The 19,577-nt window shown below is 44.0% G+C and overlaps 2 protein-coding genes across 23 annotated transcripts in view; one reads left to right on the top strand and one right to left on the bottom strand.

Moving 5' to 3' along the window:
* Nucleotides 1-2,700: 2,700 nt before the first annotated feature.
* FAM228B (family with sequence similarity 228 member B) overlaps nt 2,701-19,577 on the top strand; it is a 31,006-nt gene continuing 14,129 nt past the window's right edge. For 2 of the 7 annotated variants that reach the window (XM_085574477.1, XM_085574476.1), the window contains exons 1-6: nt 2,769-2,788; nt 6,178-6,282; nt 8,239-8,310; nt 8,964-9,161; nt 11,304-11,383; nt 11,768-11,854. In XM_085574477.1, the coding sequence (XP_085430603.1) occupies nt 6,190-6,282; nt 8,239-8,310; nt 8,964-9,161; nt 11,304-11,383; nt 11,768-11,854 (530 nt within the window). In that variant the 5' untranslated portion in view covers nt 2,769-2,788; nt 6,178-6,189. Of the gene's footprint in view, nt 2,866-2,948; nt 3,447-6,177; nt 6,283-8,238; nt 8,311-8,963; nt 9,162-11,303; nt 11,384-11,767; nt 12,915-19,577 lie in introns of those variants that run through there. The other 5 variants (XM_085574482.1, XM_085574478.1, XM_085574479.1 and 2 more) reach the window with 5 other exon arrangements.
* The window catches only part of ITSN2 (intersectin 2), a 79,524-nt gene continuing 72,339 nt past the window's right edge, over nt 12,393-19,577 (bottom strand). For all 16 annotated transcript variants that reach the window (XM_021529772.4, XM_021529771.3, XM_021529776.3 and 13 more), the window contains 9 exons: nt 19,243-19,426; nt 18,588-18,686; nt 18,270-18,437; nt 17,226-17,438; nt 16,381-16,502; nt 15,670-15,752; nt 15,443-15,526; nt 14,985-15,158; nt 12,393-13,865 (listed from right to left, as the gene is read on the bottom strand). In XM_021529772.4, the coding sequence (XP_021385447.3) occupies nt 13,708-13,865; nt 14,985-15,158; nt 15,443-15,526; nt 15,670-15,752; nt 16,381-16,502; nt 17,226-17,438; nt 18,270-18,437; nt 18,588-18,686; nt 19,243-19,426 (1,285 nt within the window). In that variant the 3' untranslated portion in view covers nt 12,393-13,707. The remainder of the gene's footprint in view (nt 13,866-14,984; nt 15,159-15,442; nt 15,527-15,669; nt 15,753-16,380; nt 16,503-17,225; nt 17,439-18,269; nt 18,438-18,587; nt 18,687-19,242; nt 19,427-19,577) is intronic.

Below are 19,577 nucleotides of genomic sequence, written 5' to 3'. Positions count from 1 at the left end.
GAGGCTGGCCACCTTAAATCCATCATTGACCACCTTAAAACTCTGGCCAGCAAAGTCCCGTAGGAGTTTGTGCAAGAACTGGTGAGTTACAGGGACTGTGCATGATGAGCCCACCAGCTTAATACTCCATGGTCCAGATTTAATGAAAGGTCTCATGAAATTTAATGAAAGGTCTAATGGGAGGCCTAAATTCCATGAAGAATGGTGTGACCTATGGTGCCAGGCCTGAGAGCTGCGAGTACGTAAGTGCTGGCTACTTGGTGGCTCCAGGGATGACATCCATAAGTCTTTAACTGCAGTGAGGAAAAATAGCAGGAATGAGGAAAAACAAACTCAGGAAAAAATTTTGCATCAGAAAGAGCATGTGCCTTCCTCATCAAGATAGGATTTAATTTGACAGAATCCATGGCAAACCCCCCACATTTCTGGGGACGACAATGAGCCACACTGCCCAGTGGGAATTAGCAGTAAGTGGCTCACAAGTGCCTCAGACCTTCAAATAATGTTCCTCAAAGTTGGTCCTCAAAAAGTTATTGTTACATTTTTAATTTCTGCAGGGGCTCAAGTGTTAGTGATTACAAAGAAAACAGAAAATACTTTTTCAAATGATACCCAGTTGCCATAAAACTAAATTTGCATCAATTGATGGAATAATAAAGGAATATTCCAGAGCAAAAGCCTCCATCTGGTCTCTGGGAGAAATATGGTTAACTAAGGCTGAAATGCTTGTGGAGGCTGTCCAAACAAATCTTTTAGCATTTGATTTACTTTGTGGATGGACCTGGAAACTCTTGGATGGAACTTTTGCTTTTTGTCTTGATAAAGGTATTATATGTTAAAATTTGTATTATTATGAGGCAATTAGCCTGTTGGCCACCCCTACAAACGTCAGATAATCCATACAAATACAAATGCATGAAACACTCTTGAACTCCATTTGGATATTGGGAAGCTTGAGTGACTACAGTCATGGGCTTGATTAAGTGGAAAAGTGGGGGAAAATTAGAGACATCTGGGGGAAAATCTTGAGGCTAAAGTTATAGTCACATTTTCCAACAGAAGCTGTAACATAGGAAATTTTAGGGTAAAATGCAGTTGCTATTTCCAGGAGGGAATGCGATTGGCAAGCACAGAATTCATTCCATGATAGTTCCCCATGCAACACCCCCTGCAGCCTGAAGCAGATGCTAAGGAGGGATGAAATGGAAGGTGGAGCAGGATGGAGACTCTGAGGACAGGCTCTGTTGTGATCCCTGCAGGAATGGGAACTCGGTGGTACCTCATAGCTGACAAAGCACACAGCAGCTGCCAAGCACAGGATGGAGGAGATGTCCTGTTCCTCAATCAGCAGCTGTGGGGAAATCACTCTCCTCAGATGATCCCCACTCTTTGCACTCTCATTCTGATGATATGACACACCTCCATCCCAAAGTTACCCACCTCCAAAGTGTGGCTAACCCTTCCTGAGCACACACTGTCTATTTTATTAACTATATCTTTGAGAGCAAAGTGAGGGAATTTTGCACCAACTGAGAACAAAAGTATGTTTCACTAGAATTGCTCAAGCTTCACCTAAGTGTAAAGAAATAGTCTAACCGTGAGTTAAGAGGGGGAAAAGTTAAGAAAGGCTCCACATAACTTTTGGTTGATGGGCTGATCCTGGCCTTTCCTCCATGGGCACACCTGTTGGGTAGGATCCTTACTCTGTACACACTTATTAGCTTAAACTTTCACTGGTGATCAGAGTGCATATGCCTTCAAACTTCTTCTTGTTGTCAATGCACTGTCAGTGACAATTTCTGCCCCAACTCTGCCCCAGTCTTCTGTGAACAGTGTATTTGTTAATAAAGTGTGTTATTCCTTGAATTGCTCAGCCTGAGTACTTCAAGGGTGCTGGCAAACAGTGGCAGTGGAGAAAATTATTTTAAAATTAAATTAAATTAGAAATTAATAACATAGAGACTAAGGCTGTGGGGGATCCAGAGGGGGGGGTCTTTCTTTCCAGACTGACATAAGGGATTTGACTCTGACACGCTTCTGTCCCAAGTCCCTGGCCAGGTTACTGAACGCACCCTGGGCACAGCGGGCTGGGCAGGGGGATCCCATTCCGGGGCAATGGCAGGGGGCTGGGCACAAGGGTCTCATCTTGCCTGGGGCTCTGACAAATCAATCATAATACTGCATTTAAAAAAATAAATTATAAAGGGCTCGAGGAAACACCCCGTCTACGTGGAACACAGTTACTTTGATTGCTGTGTGTCAGTGCAGCACTGCTGGGGAAAAAAGCACTCGCATTTCTCTTATCTGATGGTATCTCTGGCTGATTACAGTTTCAAATTTGGTGGCATGGTCAGCACTGCAGGGGCACGTGTGAAATCTTGAAATACGATTTAATGAACTTTGGATAATAAACCAGGGAGCCCGACTGCTCCGGCTCGGCTCGGCTCGGCCCCGTTCGTCTGCGTTCGACTCGGTTCGGCCCGGTTCGACTGCACTCGTCTCGGCTCGGCCCCATTCGGCTGCCTTCGGCTCGGCTCGGCCCCGTTCGGCTACGTTCGACTCGGCTCTGGGGCCGTCATCGCTCCTGATTGGCTCACTCACCGCGCGCTCCCCTCTCTGATTGGTGGGAAGCCTTGCCGGCGGGAGCGCGCGCGTTGGGGTTGCCATGGCGGTGTGGGACGCTGCGCGGGCGGCGCGGAGGGATCAGGCGGCGGGAGGGATGCGGCCGCGCCCCCGCCCTGTCTGCCTTCGGAACCAGATCAGGGCTGCCGCAGCGTTGTCCCCACAGGTTTCTGTGCCCTTTCCCCGCGGGTATCCGGGTCCCTGTCCCCACGGGCGGCATCTCCTTATCCCGAGAAGCTGTGGGTGAGGGACTATTTTTATTTCGATCACGAAGGGGCGGTGCGATTGATGTGAGGCGCGACCAAGGCGCGCCGCGCCGCCATTTTCCCCTCAGCGGGGCGGGGCCGCGCGGGGCGGGTTTGGCTTCTGTGGTAGCTCTTTGGGGGTTCGTGGGGCTCTGTTCACCTCCCCAGAGGGGGACCCCGGCACGGGGGTGGTAGGTCTGGATCTTTCCTGGCCGCATCCTCTTTCCTGGTGCCTGCGGGACCCGCCTCAGGATCGGGCAGGGTGAGGGGCAAGCCAGGTCTCTGCCTTTCCCTTTATCCTATCGCTGCCTCTGAAGTGCAGGGCCAAGCCAGGACCCTCCGGGCATACACGCGTTACCTGTTAGCTCAGCATTCGCAGTATAAAAGGTTCTGTTCGCAGAGCTGCCCTGCTCGCACTAGAGACTGGTTCTGTGGCCGTTCTCTGCCCCCGCACCCGAGGCAATGCGAGGGGACGGAGGCTCCAGTGAAGGCAGCCCGTGTGCTTGTGTGTACCTGCAGGGTGACATCCGTGCAGGGACACGGGAGCCTCCGCGGGACTTTGAGAGCACTGAGGCATATGTGAGGGTGCTTGTACTTGTCACAGAGTAATTAAGATGTGTTTCCTCAAAGCTGCTGCAAAGTCTCGTGTTTGGGCACAGAGGGCGTGAATTTTAGCAGATGGGTGTTTGGGGAAGAACCTTGTTCTGCTGAGGAAAGAAGAGAAACCTGTATTTAAAATTTACTGATACAGAGCTACACTACTGACAGCACTGAAGGATGCGTGTTTATCTAACAAGGGTTTTTAGGTTATTCTCAGGTTTAGTCATCACAGAATGGTTTGGATTCGAAAGGACCTTAAAGGTCATCTACTTCCAACTCCCTGCCATGGGCAGGGACATCTTTTCCTAAACCAGGTTGCTCCATGCTCCAACCTGGCCTTGGACACTTCCAGGGATCTGGCACAGTGAAACAAATGTCCTGATACAGAACAGCCAGCCTGCTCATGGGGTTTGGCATCTGCAGACTGCAACTGCTAGATTAACTAAAGGCTTGTTTTATCCTCTCAGATTCTAGAAATCCTTTATTTCTGTCTAAGCCTGTGATTAAATCTGTAGTTTCAAGATCTGCAAAACAGCTGCTGTCTCATATCAGTGAGCTCTGCCTTTGCAGAGAGGAGGGTTGGTATCTCCCAGCAAGAGTCCAAAAAAAGCAGAAAAAGATAGGATTAAGATTCAGTAGAAGCTTGAGTTATGAAGATTGGTGGTGGGGGAAAATCTGTAGCTAGAGTCTTTACCACTTGTAGGTTCCTGAAGGCAGATTGCTGCAGAGGAACATTCTCTTTGCTCTGTTTTATCTCCCCTGGGGTCCCAATTCATTGAGGAGGTCAAGCACCTCCTCTGCTTTGTGCTCAGTCTCTCTCTGTGAGGTGGATGGACTACTTGGAGTTGGAGGAAGTCTGTAAATGGTGGCATGACATGGGAGCCTGTGGCACCTGTGCGTGTAGGGAGGATATATTGCTCATAGGAAAGTGTTGGATTTTTCTAATGCCAAATCTATAGTATGTCAGGTAACGAAATCTTTTGTTGTTTCCCTGTTAATTTTGTATCAAAAATTGGTTCTGTGAGGTTTGCTTTTCTTCAAGCTGGCACAGAGACTGATGGCATTTGAGTTTTACCTTTTCTTTATTTTCTATGTTCTCTATATTCTTCACGCATATTTTTATAACTGTGCCACCTATTGTATTAGTAACTAGTTTTCACAGTACTTTTCCATGGCCTTTCCCTAAGCAGAAAGATAACAAAAATTCCAGAGCTCCAAGCCCCAGGAGGTACAAAATCTCTATTCTGTCTTGGTTCTTCCTGGGAGCCAAGGCTGAAAACAACTCTTTGGGATGCATTCTCATGGACCAAGTACAGCTAGTGCTGAAGGGGGGGCTCCAGAGAAGGGGCTTGACCTGGGGGGGAATTGCATCACCACTTGTCATCCTAATTGGTGCTTTTTATCAATTATGCTAATTTCCTAAAACCTATAAAAATGTACTCAACCCTGGGAGGGGGGGACTTTTGTGAACATCTTTCCATAACTGCCTCTAAAGGCCTTCACATAAAGATGCCCTTTTATATTGCCTCCTTACTAAAATTATCTTGAGTTTCATTCCAGGTTGGGAAAAAGGCAACAGGACCAGGTGACTTCCTGAAGTCCCTTCCAACTTATGCTTTCCTGTGATTTCTGACTCTTTTGGTCAGAAAAGACAGGAAAACATTGCTGTGAGGATGCAGGAATATCCCAGCAGATGTTTTTGTCAGGGTACAAGAGCAGGGAATATAAAATGAAACAAAGATGTAAATTGCAGACTTTACCTTGAATTGATGGTAAGAAATTTGAGTCTGCACTCCAGAGAGGTAAGCTGGGAGTCAGATATTCTCACTAAAGTGCTGGATTGGACAGAATAAACTCTTAAGTGTTGTCTTCTACCAAAAAAAAAAAATCTTTTATGAATAGTCTTCACAGATTCTTATAACTGGATATTGCAAAAAATAATTGAATATCAAATTTTTTTTTAAGATAACTGAAAGATCTGTCTGAAGACTTGGGGTCAGCATCTCTGCAGAAATAAGCTTTTATTTTTTTCCATTCTTTACCTAAGTAATGTTATGAATCCATTGTTTCCTGGAAGCGGTGTGTCTCTAGTGAATTTGAAATAAATAGTGGTTTAAATTGAGGTTCCTGTAAAGGGCATTTTGCTCTCTGGTTCCACTGTCTCTGTTATAAATCAATCCAGATATCCTAATGCACATACAAGAGACAAGATGGAATTTTCTGACTGGAGCTGAGTTAGCACTTCAGCATAAGCTTCATCTGGTAGAACTAAATTTAAAAACCAATAAAATGGAGCCATAGTGGGATGTGGCAGTTACTTGAAAGGGATTTTATCTGATTGAAAAAGGCACAAAGGAAAGAAGTAATAGTCTGGAGGCGAAATTCGATAACTCTGAAATGTTTCCAAAGCTCAGGCGTTTTCAAACAATTTGTCAATCACTGTTCTTTGAAACAAAATGCACTATCCATGGTGTGTGGAGATGAGGTCAGATGGTTCCACCAGAGGCAGTATCTGACTGTAAACCTGATACTTCATCTCTGTATTTTACTTACTGTGACAGGAAAATGCTGCAGGTATCAGCAGTTAGAAGTCCTTTAGAGATCTGTTTCACTGATCAGTAGGAATTATAAAAGAGTTTAGATTTTGCTGTTAATACAATATTTTTTTATGGGTTTTGATGGTTTTGATGGTTTTAATGGTTTTTCCCAGACTAATCCAGCCATGGGTAGTGTGAATGGCTCAGAAGGTCCCTGGCTACAAAGATTTGCAAATGGGAAACCTGTGAGAAAACCCAAGCGACAACAGCCTTGGAGGGTGAGTGACCCCCAGCATTCCTGTGGGTTCTACTGTGAACAACACAGAGCAGTATCTGTAACTGGGAGCCCAGGTGTGTAACTGGGTCCTGTGTTGGAACTGGCCACCCAATCCCACTGAAATCCTGACAGTGTTTTCTGGGCTGTCTGTGCTCCCAGACTTCCATCCCTGGCATGTGCCTGAACTCATCTGTGAGCTTTGTGCTTAGTCTGTCCCTCCACAGCACACTCAGAAATGGGTGTTCCAGTTGTATTACTGCTTACCATTCCATACCATTTGTGCCTTGGTTGTGGAACCTGGATTGCAACCTGATCCTTGTGAAGCAGTTTGTCCCTTAATGCAGACCTTTTTCTTTCTTTACATTTACCCAGAGATTCTCCTCAGCACCAACAGAGTGGCATAGCCAATAATATTGATTGCAGCAGACATTTTGGGGAGGAAAATATTGGCTAACACAGAAAGAAGGGCTTCTGTTCTGAGAAGGTGCAAATGGAGGAATTAAATAGAGGTTATGAAGGGAAGAATGAAAAATTGTTATTTTCAAAGTTCAGTAAAATCTAAAAGCTGTTTTTCGTGGAGAAGGAGAACAAAGAATTCTAAAAATAGCAACAGATTCAATGGGTTTTATTGAGCTTTTTCATCCTTTTGATCCAGCTTTATTAAATCACTTGCAGTTTAGTGTGTGGAAAAGTTTCTCATAAAACCTTAAACAAGCTTGTGACTAGTTAGAATCACAGACTTATGGAACAGCCCAGGCTGGAAGGGACCTTGGAAGATCATCTGGCCCAGCCTTTCATGGGAAAGAGACACCAGATGAGTTATCCAGCTCCCTGTCCAATTGTACCTTGAAAACCTTCAGTGATGGAGACTCCACCACATCTCTGGGGAGGCTGCTCAGTGAATGATTGATCTCACTGTAAAAAATTATTTCTTACATTGAGATGAAACCTCTGCCAATGCAACTTGTATCTCTTTTCCCTTGTCTTCTTGCTGTGGCTTCTGGAGAAGTGAGAGCCTGTATCCTCTTTGTAGCTGCTCTGTAAGTAGTACTGTGATGAGGCTGCCTCTGGCCCTGCCCTTTTCCAGGGAGATGGGACTTCATTCCTTCAGTCAAAGGACACCCACCTCCTTTGGTTCTTAAGGAATTTTTACATATGTATCATCCTGAAGGAAAACTCCTCTCCTGTTCACCAGTGATGGTTCTTAGCTGGAATGATGGCCATGTCTTTGTGCTGCTGTTACAGTACTGACATTAGAAAGGATCTGTGACTATGTGAAGTAAATTCATCAGGCATAGTACAACAGACCAGTTATTTCAAATAGTAGGATGTAGGGGTCTTTAAACATGCCAGAAATTTAGATTTCCTCTTTCTCATTTGTTTTGGTGGATTTTTTAATACTTCTTGTGTCTTCCTTTCTTGCTCTGATGTCCTGCTCATTTCAGTGTAATAAACCTTTAGGAGTGTGGAGCTGGTCAGCAGGGCCAAGGCAGACATGACTGAAAATTACACTGTCAATTGGAATTAAAAGTCAATATTAAGCACAGGGAGTAGCAGGCTAATATTCCAGCCTATGCATAAAATGCATTCCATGCCAAAATGATAGATTTGGTGTGTGTTGCCTGTACTCCTTGTCTGGAGTGCAGGAGTTAAAAGGCACATGTTTGGCACAGGTGAGAAACACTGACAAGAAGGAAGTGGTGTTTGGTCATGGTGAGGAACAGCCAAAGAGTTCTGAGCATGTACATTCCAGTTCTCCTTCCAGTTCTTCCAGTGCTCTTTTGTTGCTACTTAACCCAACTGTTCAGATCAAATCTTGCAAGGGTTTTCCAGATGGGTTGTGGTATAATATGCCTCTAATCTTGACACTGGTAATAATTTTGAATTAAAAAGTAAATCTAGCTCCTGCTCTAAGTCTTACTTTCACCTCATGTGGGCTTTTTTCGTGTTTTGATAGGCACCACCTGATCAAAGCCGAGACATCATTGCTTCTGCTCAGTGCATCTTGGACAGAGAAAATTTTGTGAGGGTAAGAAGTGTTCTCTTTTCTCAGTTGCTGTGTGCCTTCCTGCATGTCAGTATTTTTAATTCCTAAACAGTGATTCCTGAGAAAATGTTAATTGCTGAAAAACTAATTTAGAGTTATGAGCTTCTGATCTTTTCATTCCACCCTGGATAGGCCTGAAGTAGTAACCCTAAATGTGAATCCCAGGTGACTTGAACTGCCTGTTTGCACTAATATTTGTTCTGTGGGTGTGGTAATTTGTGACAGTGGTGCTGTGAGCAAAGGATAGGAGGGCTGCTCTGATCTGATCCAGCAGGTTGCCAGTGCTGCAGGGAAGGTCCTTCTGCTGCCTGTTTTACACAGTCTGGTGCTTGCAGCCCCCTGCTCTGTAGTGATTTCAGCTCAATAACCTGATGGGAAAAAGTGAGTAATTTTCTACCAATTTTGCACCACAGCTTCAAAATTTAAGTGTCTGAATGCTAACTTCTTGAAAAGGGCAAGCTTGGAAATAAGTGTTGGGAAGTGAGGAGAGGGAGGAGCAGAAGGAAGGGCTGGAAAACACATGCCTTGGAGCAGTGAGCAGTCAGGTCAGCCAAGATGCAAACCTTTACATGTAAAATCTTTACTGTCATTGACCAATAGTTTATATGGTTTTTATTTTCCATTTCTTACTTAAGGAGGTGGACAGATATTTGAAGCACGATGATTTCCTACATCTGAGAAAGACAGAGCTTCTGTACAAAAAATATCTTGAGAATGTTTCAGAGCCATTTATGCAGAAAATGAAGGACCAAATGGACAGCCAGTCACAGAAAGAAGTGTGGAAAAGGAGACAAGAACAATACTCTCAATATTTAAACTACTGTACAAAGAAGGTATGAATGAGAAACACATTTCTATCACGAAGGGGGTTGTATATAGAGGGTTGTGGACAAGTTTGGGGGTTTAGCTGTGATTTCCTGTCTGTTGAGTAACCTGGAGTTCAGATATACCTTGCCTGTAACTTTTCTCGAGGACTTCTGTAATGGTGACGTTACAACTGTGTACATTCACCAGCAGCTATGAACAGCAGCATTGCTTGGTGCAGTGCTGTGGTCTGAATATAGACACACCCTACTGAAGTGTGTTTCCCTTTGTGGGCTGGACCATTTAGTGGGGAAACCTTGAGCTCTGTCAGCTGAAACCAAAGGCAGAGTGAGCAGGGTGTGGGCTGCGCTCTCAAGTCTCAGGAGTTCAGCTACAGCAGTACTGCATCTCTGTTGGCAGAGCATGAGTGAAATGATTTTGTGGCCTTGGATGCTACTGATCAAGCTTCACGAAAGAAAATATATGGGAACAGAGAGATACAAACAAATTTTTTTTTAAGTAATTCAGGTAATAGACTCGGCTCATGAATTTTGTAGTTCTGTGTGTTTCAGTATTCACAAACATTGCAAAAGTGCAAATTGCAGTCACCATAGAAAATACTAGTTTTCTTCATTTTGCTCTTAATTTGACACCACTCTTGAATATCCGATTCTACAACTAAACTTTCTGCATCTCAGGGATGAAAAAAAGAAAAACAAAAGTGGTTATGTAATCTGCCACAAAAATAATACTTTATTATTATATAGAGATCAGGCAGTTGTTGTCAGTGGAAATCACTGCACAGTGGAATTGAGAGACTGTAAACAACCTACTTACCCAGAAACTAAAATACCATGGGAGCTGTGTTGTTTTAAAGAGACCAAACTATATTTTTCAAAGGCCTGATGTGACAGACCCATGCATTTAAACTGCATGGAATGACAAAGAACTGAGCCAGTCCTACTGCAGAAGTCCTGGGATTTAGGCTATGTTGGGTGTACTGTACATATCTGGGTCTGTATCAGTCCATCTTGCGAGCTGCTGTGCTGGGTCAGGAATTTGCTGGGTGCCTCTAGAAGCAATGGCTGATGTACTAGGATGTGTCCTTCTGCCTGAAGGGGAGCAGCAGCACCAGTGATCAGCTTCTACCTTTTCTCCTTGCTCTGTGGTGTCAGCTCAGTCACCAGCATGTCTGAAAAGCAGGCTGAGACCCTTCATATTTACAGGACAAGTTATTTGTCAGGACAAGTTTTAGAGAAAAGACATTTTACAGGACAAATTATTATGCCAAACTTACTGGCAAAAGCTTGCATTAACTGTGGCAGCATATGATAAATTTTGCTGAACTTGTGTGGATTAGTTAATGTGGTTAATTCTGGATGTGTTTTCCCTTCTTTTGCCCATTTTCTTTTGCTCTCTTCCCTGCTATCAGCCTTCTCCTTCACTTGTGGCAGCACTGTTGATGAGATGGAGTTGTGGCCTAGACCATGAGGTTCAGGTCTTTATTCCAATGTATAGATGGAAAAGCCAGCTCATGAACCCCGATGTGGAGCTGGTATCTTGCAGACCGGTGACCTGCCTAAGGTTGTGGCTATTGAGGGGCCACTCATTTCTGTTTTTTCTTTTCTTTTTAATATCTGTCTTGTTGACATCACAGAATGTTTTGAGTTGGAAGGGACCCAGAAGGATTATCATGTCCAACTCTTAAGTGAGTGGCCCATTCTGGGATCAAATCTATGACCTTGGTGTTATTAGCACCATGCTCTGACAAATGGAGACAATCTCAGGGCTTCCTATTCTGAAAAAACATTTTTGAATAAAAAAAAATTCCATTGTATTGACTGTCCTAATTAAGGTTAGCATTTTAGCCTGTCATTATTTCTGAATGCTTAATGAAATCTTTTATAACAAAAGATTTCATAAATACATAATGTATTTATGCCTTTGATAAATTAAAATGGATGGAGGAATTTTCTTGTTACAGTTCAGTCACTTTCTTTCTGAGGTGCAGTGTATGAAAATTGGGAATTCTTTTTTCACAGAATTCACAGATTTCAACTCTGTTGCTGTGTTATGCTGTGCCTGGATCTGTGCCACCCAGGCTGGCTGCTCTCACTGTTGCAACCACCAGTAGTTTCTGAAGCCTGACTCAGTATCTGCTTCTCCCACAGGGCTATGTGTTTTTGGATGATTATGACCCATCAGAGTACGATCCATTCTTCCAGAAGACATGCACAGACTGCTGGAAGGTGTGAGTAGGTTTGGAGTCCCACTTTGATCATCAGGAAGTTAACACAGCATGTTACTGCTGTGCTTCTGGGGGGCTGCTCTAGAGGAGCATGTTCTAGTTTTACTCACTCCTGCTGCATTTAAGCCCAAGAGTGTTTGAACATGGTTACCAGGGACACAGTCTGGATCTATACTAAGCTCAGTTTTTGAGGCACAATAGCAATGACAGTGGGAGGTTTGTTTTCCTCATTTCAAATCCATTGTGGCAGCATGAGGGGGGTGTCTTGTCTAAGGAGGGTTGGAGAGTTCCCAGGCAATTTTAGTGTGTGCTGTGTAGAAGGAAATAATTTGACGGCTCAGCTGAGCTTTACAGAAGCATGGCAACAGTTTTTTCTTCTCTTTAAAGGATGAAAGTTATCAACCAGAACAATGACAGAGCCAGTGATGTCACCTGTGCTCCAGCTGGCCACGGCAGCAAGCACAGCCATCAAAGGTACCCTTTACAAAATAGGTTACATGCACTGCCACAGCAAGTGAGAACAGGCCAGGCCTTTGGGCAAACTGCAATAAACTTACTGTCTCAAATATGTAGTTCTGAAATGTTGTTACCCAGCAGCCAAAGAAATGTCTGAGATGCTGCTCCTCTTCATGCCAGCTTCAGTTCAGTGCTCTACAAGCCAAAACCTGCTTTTTTAGGAGGTTTATCTTGGGCTGAGCTCAATAAAGACAGTGCTGGTGTTCTCTCTTGGAGACAGTGTCCAAGCAGTAAATCAAACATACATCATAGGTGTTTTGAGAAGGCAGGGGAGAGAAGCAGGGGAGAAGAGGTGAGAAATGGTGTACAAAACATCTGCTGCTTTCTGGAGAGTCAGTGCTGAGCAGCAGCTTCTGCCAGTGCCCTCAAACCTGTCCCTCTCCTGTGCCAGTGCAGTCCCATCTCCTTGCTACTCAGCAGCTCTGGGCTCAAAGCCTGGAAACAGAATTTTCTCTGTCCTCCAAACTCCTGTTGTACAGGCACAATCTCTCAAGAGTTGCCAAGAGTTGAGTTTTATTCAGGATTAGAAATACTGAACCACAGAAAACTGTTAAACATAACAGAGGTTGACTCAGTAATATGAGGGTGCACAGAGGGTGACTGGGGGGGAAACTGCCAGACTTCAGGAGGAATTTCTGCACCCGTGGAAAACAAGGGCACGGGCTGCTGGGAACTGTATGCTGTGCTTCTGCAACAAAGCAGTTTAAAGGAGGAAATACAATGGCTACAATGTAACAAATATTTATAAACAAACTTTCTTTTTTTAAAAACCATCCCTGATTTGGTGCCAAGAGAAAGTTTTTACTTTCATTTCAACCAGTTCATTTTACAGTTTATACTGGGGTGACAGTTTCCCAGAGCAAACCTTTTAAACTTGTGATAAACTTTCCTTGAACAAATCCTATAAGTTTTTCTCATTATTTCACATTCCCCTATACAATAAAATATACTTCTTTAAAATCACTATGCATCAATAAACATCTGTAGACAAATTAATAAACTTATATTTTACTCTCTATATACATGTTGGCAATGTCAAAGCTTCAAAATTCACATGGAGATCTGCAAGACCAAGGAAATGTACACAAATAACTTATACTTAGGAAAAAACCCAAAGAGCTGAAGAGTATTTTGCCACATTGTTGTGGGTCACAGTATTTAAAATATTTTTTTCTATTTATTCTTCACAACCACATTGTCTCAGCAGAGAACGATAAATCAAACTGAAGCAGAAAGAAAAATCAAGTAGCAGTTACTGATTCCAGTGCAGAACTAAAGTCAAGTAAAGCACTACACTTGATTCTTAAAAGAATGTACAATATATTGGAGTCTTCTCCAGTCCTAAGGCTTCTTCAGCATTTAACCATTAAAACAATCATCCTGAGATGGGAAAATTCCAGTGGATATCACTTATAAGATTTCAAATGGAATGATTCTAGTGCTGAGCTTAAACCATTCCTCAGTCTGTCTGTCAGACTAAGTGGTAAAATATACAAACAGCTTGGTGCCACATTTCAAAATAATACTTTTTATGGCCCTGAAAATGGAAACATTGGCATCCAAACCCAAGATATTCCAACATAATAAAAAGGCACTGAGCTATAGTACTGTATTTACAGTAACATTTGTGTTTGCATAGATCAACAACAACTCGGAACACTGCAAGGAACTAAGCGCAACCAGGAACTTAGAGGAAATACAGGAGCAGCAGGAATTCTTGCTTAATAACCAGCATGGGACAAGGAATCTTTACCAAAAGATATTCAGGCTGTTAGCTTCAGTTGTCCTTCATAAATTTAAAAAAAGCGTTCTTAGTGGAGTGTTTTCTGATCAAAGAGCTGCAGGTCAAAGCGCACCCACACTTCTCCTGTTGGAACTTCATGCAGCAGTAAGTGTTTAGTTGTGGGGCCTTTGCTTTCTTGTTCTGTTCTGATTTTTGCTACTGGAACTTCAGTGCGACCCAAAAAATCTGTAGGTCAAATGAATAAGAAATTTCATTAGCCAAAGATATTGACCATAGAAAATCTGAGTGAGGCAGGTTAATGTAATGCTGTGGGGTACACGCTCATTTCCAGAGCACTGCTCCCAGGCTTCCAGTTGGACTGGACCCCAGCCCTGTGTAAACCAGCCAGCAGTGACACAAAGGGACCTTTTTAGAAGAGAACAATGCTATGGAAGTAGGATGTCACAGTTTGAGCTAAGGGCCTTAAAAGTATTCTTAGAAAATACCCTTTCAGAAACAGTTTCAACTGTTCTTCAGTTTCAGAGCTGGCCAGTCAGAGTTAGGTGATGGAACTTGTTTAAAAATCATCTGAGGTGCTCAAAAACAGTAAAAAAATCAACTATTTTGGCTTAGCCAGCTTTTAATTATGCCTATGTATCATGCTTTTCACTAGAACAACCTTCAACAATTACTGCTACTAATAGGTTTATAGTCCTGTTCAGAAACCATACACCTTCTGTGTCGCTATTTCTTACGTGACATCTTTGTGTGTGTATGCATTAAAAGGTTCACCAGGGACTTGAAACCAAGACTCAGCTGTCCAGCTGGGAGAAGCAGCCAGCCAAACTCACATTAACTCACAGGAGAAAAGACTGAGCTATGGTTACACACAAGGCATCTCAGGTCAAGGCAGTTCCCTGCAAATTTGCAATAACTGACTGTGTGTCAGAACCCTGAAAAAGCACTTAACCTTTCAGAGAATATGAGAAGCAACTGACTGCCAAAAACGTGCTCAGTTTCCAAGCAACAAGAAAGCTGATCAAGCTGTTGCTGTGAAAATATCACCCAAGACCTTATTTTTGAGCACCTATCATGAGTAGAACTTCTGCTTTCAACTTGACTGTCTCCTCATTCTGACAAGAAAATAATTCTGTGTCTGATACAGAAGCCAGACTGGGATCAAATCTCACTGCCTGGAGTTACTGGCTCTGGAAGGCTGTTGAACCTCCTGAGTATTGAGGCATTGTTTTTACCCAACATTTCTCAGGCAGCAGTCAGACCTACAGGCTCTTGAAAGTGCTGCTGAGGAACTGGGTACCTCAACTAAAAAAAAAAAGCATTTTTTGCCTAAATATTCAGACTTACCATCAGGTGAGAACTGATCCCTGTCAAACATGGTGATACACAGGACATCCTGATAGAGATCCTTGATGAAGAACTGGCAGTTGAAGTTCCACTTGGGGTTCAGGGTGTCCTGCAGGGTCCTGGTAGTGTAGCTCTGTGAGCCCATGCTGATCTCACAGTATGGGTTGCTCTTCCCTAAACACAAAACACAGAGTGAAACCCCTCTGCCGTCCAGAACCTCCCCCTCCATCTGCAGCCTGCCTGGACACACATCAATGCTGTTGCAGATGAATTGGATCAGCAATCCTATATCCCAGAGCAGCACAGAGCTGGTTCTTCACTTGGTCCTCGGAAACTAAAGAATGATTATTTCATATAGAAACTGTGCCACAGTGATTCCCAAATGACCAACTCCTCTCAGCAAGCCTTTCCAAATGTTACAGGAATAAAACTGCTCTGAGACTGCTTCCATCACTTACCATTGGGCTTACAGGCCTTTAGTTCCGTTGCTTCAATAACGTGCACCATCAAGCGTCCTATTCCTGAGGTTTTCTGTGAACGAGCTGGGAACAGAGGTCAGAAATAAACAGATTGGTTGGAACTGTAAGAACTGACAATAGATCTGAAGGAGACACTGGCATCTTCCAGGAAATGCTCTGCCCCTGTATCCAGGAGGATAGAGGGAAATACAGAACTCGGTGGGTACCTTGATAAGCCTTTTCGCGTTTCCGCTTCTCCGTTTCAATGTATTGTTCTGACGCCGCTTTGATTTTCTGGACCCAGGCAGTCCTGCAGAGACCAATCGCTACAGTCAGGGTCATCCCACAGACAGCAAAATCTTCAGTGACTCTGCCCCCCTTCCTTTCTCAATTCTCTCCTCCCTAAATCTTAGAGGCATCACAAATCAAGTCAGTTTGTGGACTAAGGTGATGGAGTTTTTTTACTTAATCTTCTGCCACATTCCAAATCAGCCTCAATTAACTAGATGTGGAGCTGCTGTTTTATTAAAGACTGCTGGGGCATATTAAAGACTGCTCAGGACCAGGGAGGAATCCTATGGCATGCTGGATTTTGCAGCCCTAAACTTTTCTTCGATACAACTGAAACATCAAGGAGCAGATGTGGCTGGATGCCACTGCAAGAGCTCCTGCAGAAGCAGAACAAAATAAGAGAAAACTTCTCATTCAAATAAGAGTCAAGTGAGTATTTCCTGACCAAGAGACAGCTCTGTTCCTGAGCTCAGCGTCCCTGTGTCTGCTCAGTGGAAACAGCCTGCAGCATCAGAAGCTCCTGCTCCTGAACATCCCACTCAGCATCAGGCATGATGCTACTTCTGCCCCTTCTACGCAAAGTGGATGGAAATGTTAGTTAAACCAATGAACAAGTTTAAGCTCAGATTTGAATTTTCACTACTCACCGCTCGTTAATGTTGTCAGTTTTAAGTGTGTAAACTCTGTCAATGTGTGATATGTGAAAAACTGGCTCATCACTTGAAGGGTCTGTGGGCAGCTTCACAAGGACTTCATTAAGGAAAACCGGCTGAAAGAAAAGCAAATGTCACTGTGGCAGCATCACCCTGTGACAACAGGCAGAAACTATATGCATGTTTAAATACACTGTTTTGCTGTAGGGAAAATGAAAGTCATAAGACACAGGACAAACAATGAGATCAACATGTAAAAGATGCAAGAAAGGGCTGAGAGAAAAACTTCTCTGGCAATTCACCCCATTTTGCTTTCCTAGGCAAAGGGCTTTGTGAAAGGGGAAGGAGTGTGCAAGCAGAGCTGCAGTGTGGAGCTCGGAAATCCAGGAATCTCTCAGGTTCTCTGTGGGAAAGCAGCCCTGATACTTAAGCTTATGTCTCCAGTTTCAGAATCTTGAGAACACACACTGTGTGGGCACAGAGACTAAAATTTTGCAGCTTCTACTGTTTTCTGAAGGACAGGAATTTTCTTGTGGATGCAGGAACCTGTGCAAACTGAAGTCAAGGCTCCTGCTTCTGAACATCCCACTCAGCTGTTCAGGCATGATGCTACTTTTGCCCCTTCCATGCAAAGTGGATGGAAGTGTTAGTTGAACGAAGATGCAGAAGTCTGTCCTTTTTTGGGTACTAAGCCAATGTCATTTGTGCAAGTTGTTTGCCAGAACGTGCCCATGTGACAGCAAAAGGGGCCACACTGCTAATCCCAGTGGGAGAGCAGCATTCCTCATCAGAAGCCAGGACCCACTGTACCAACACTTGGAACACCTTGACTCACTCACCATTTTGTACATTTTGAATTGGGAGTTGGATTTAGGGCTGAACAGTTTATCGGATCCAGAAGACACAAACTGTTTAACCATGTAGGTGAGCAGCAGGAAGTCATTGAAAAGGAATCCATACAGCTCCTTACTGCTTTTGGCCTTGTACAGCTTCCCACTGTGCAGGAGCTTCCGTGGTCCCAAGCAGTTTGTGAGAGAGTTGAACACGGGTTGCTGGGAAGAGACAAAACCCATTAGCAGCAGCAGGTCTGTGTAGACATCAGCTCCTGCTCCTCTTCACTGTGGAGATTGACCAAGCTGCTGAAAATGCTCTTCTCTTCTGTTTAATGAATTTCATTCTAAATGAAGATAAGGGAACTGTTCTATGATCAGCCATGGCCACAAGCACAACTCCCACCTCAGAGGAGATTTAAGCTTTACCAAAAACACACAGAGGGATGACCAGATGGAGGAATTTACTGCATAGCCATTCCTGTGTTGTCCAGAACCTGTGTTTAAGAAGAGGCTGCATAGGCTGCAGTCAGGTCACCTCTTACAGGACAGACCTTCTGGATTTGTCAAGTACTGGTTCTTTATGCAGTGGAGAACTGTACACACACCTCAGTTTGAAGGCTGTCCTGAAAGGTACAGGAACTTGAACACCACATATCCTTGAGGATCTGGCACTGAGGGCTGCTGTTCCCTTCCTGCTTGAAGGAAAACCCTGGGAAACACACACTAAGTGAAATCCTCCATAGTAACACCTGACTTAGCCCAGTGGCAGCATGATCAGGAGTTCACAGAGATTTATTTCTGTCTGTTTAATGGTCTAAATGGTTTTTAAGCTGATAAATCAAAATTTCTCTGCCACTACAGTCATGCAAAAACATGCAAAAACTCATCACGTTATGGCTGTGAGTAGAATTCAATAAAAGCTTCCCTGCCTAGAGCTCAGCAGTGGACCATGTTCCAATAAGGGATGTCAGCAAGGACTCACATTCCCTCCCCAGTCTTCCTGAAATGACTCTGAAAAGCCCCAGCCCTGCAGAGCATCAGTGCAGATACCTCAGCAAGGCCTTCGCATTGGACATGGGCCTGGATCCATTCCAGCCTGTCCGAGTTCTCCTTCTCACGCACGCCCTCGTTCACCTGGGAGCACAACTCCTCCGCACGCTCCAGGGCGAGCCGGAGGTTACAGTGATCTGGGTGGTTCTCTGGAGTGTTCTCTAGAATCTGGTGTGGGTCAAAGAGGGGAGAAAGCAATATAAAAACAGAGGTAAGCCTGTAAGAAATCCCCACGAAGGGACAAGCCTTTATCTTGGCTTTTGCCATGGAGATCAAACTCAAAGTCTTCACCTACAAATCCTCACTTGGGGTACTCACACTCTTTATGAGCAGGGGGTAGCGCGTTATCCTCTGCATGGGTTTCAGGAGAAAGCTGGAGAGGGGCATTCCTTTGCAGCGAGGGTCCAGGGCAAGTTTCTGTAGTGCAACCCAGAGATTTAGCAGAGACATTGCATTAGTCATCAGAAAACAGTTGCATCACTGGCAATGAATAATGAAAATTCTTTGATCAGATTCATTTTTCCAGGCATTCCAAAAACTACTTGTATTTAGAACAAACAAGGAAGCTGGCAGTGTCATTGCACCCAGGTGCTTTGCCAGCATAAATCACAGGGTCATTGTTCATGCAGAATCCTTACATTCAAAACTGTCCCAGCTTTTATTTTTACTCCACAGGCTCCACTCAGGTTGAAGAAGAACAAAGCAATGAAAGTAACAAATGCCTGATGTCAACTGTTTGGCAATTTTCCTTTTATGGCCTAAGTAAATTAGCTAGAGAGAAAGACATTATTTTATAAATAAAGAGCACACACAGCATTATTTACATGGTCACCATGTAAATACACCTTGGAAGCTTCTGAGCTATTCTTGCAGGATTTTACTCTTCTGGGTTATTCTGATGTGGTTGATGCTGGTTAGATGGGCTCCTGTCATTGAGGAAAGGAGAGGGCACAAAAGCCACTGAATCAGATACCTTTAAGTAGTCTTTGAAATCAGCATCTTCGTCAGTTTTCTGCTGCAGCAGGGACGCCCCGTTGAGCTGGCAGCTGCAGAACCGAATGTAGGCCTGCATGTGGGACAGCTCTGCTGCCAGGATGTCCCCGATCATCTGCACCGGCATCTTCTCACCTCCGGTTTTCTTACGCACCCGCAAGGCTCTGCGGACGAGGAAAGAAATCCACGTCCAACTTTGCTGCCAAGTCTGCGAGGCCTAAATCACAACCCTTACAGACCCACCTCTGAAAGGACACAAACCTGGCAGGTGAATTTCCTTACACAGCACAGGCAATTCCAGGAGGTGCCAGGGTC

Source organism: Lonchura striata, chromosome 3 (assembly GCF_050655825.1).
Source record: "Lonchura striata isolate lonStrDom1 chromosome 3, ASM5065582v1, whole genome shotgun sequence".
Taxonomy (NCBI): Eukaryota; Metazoa; Chordata; class Aves; order Passeriformes; family Estrildidae; genus Lonchura; species Lonchura striata.
This window is presented reverse-complemented; position numbering and strand designations above follow the sequence as displayed.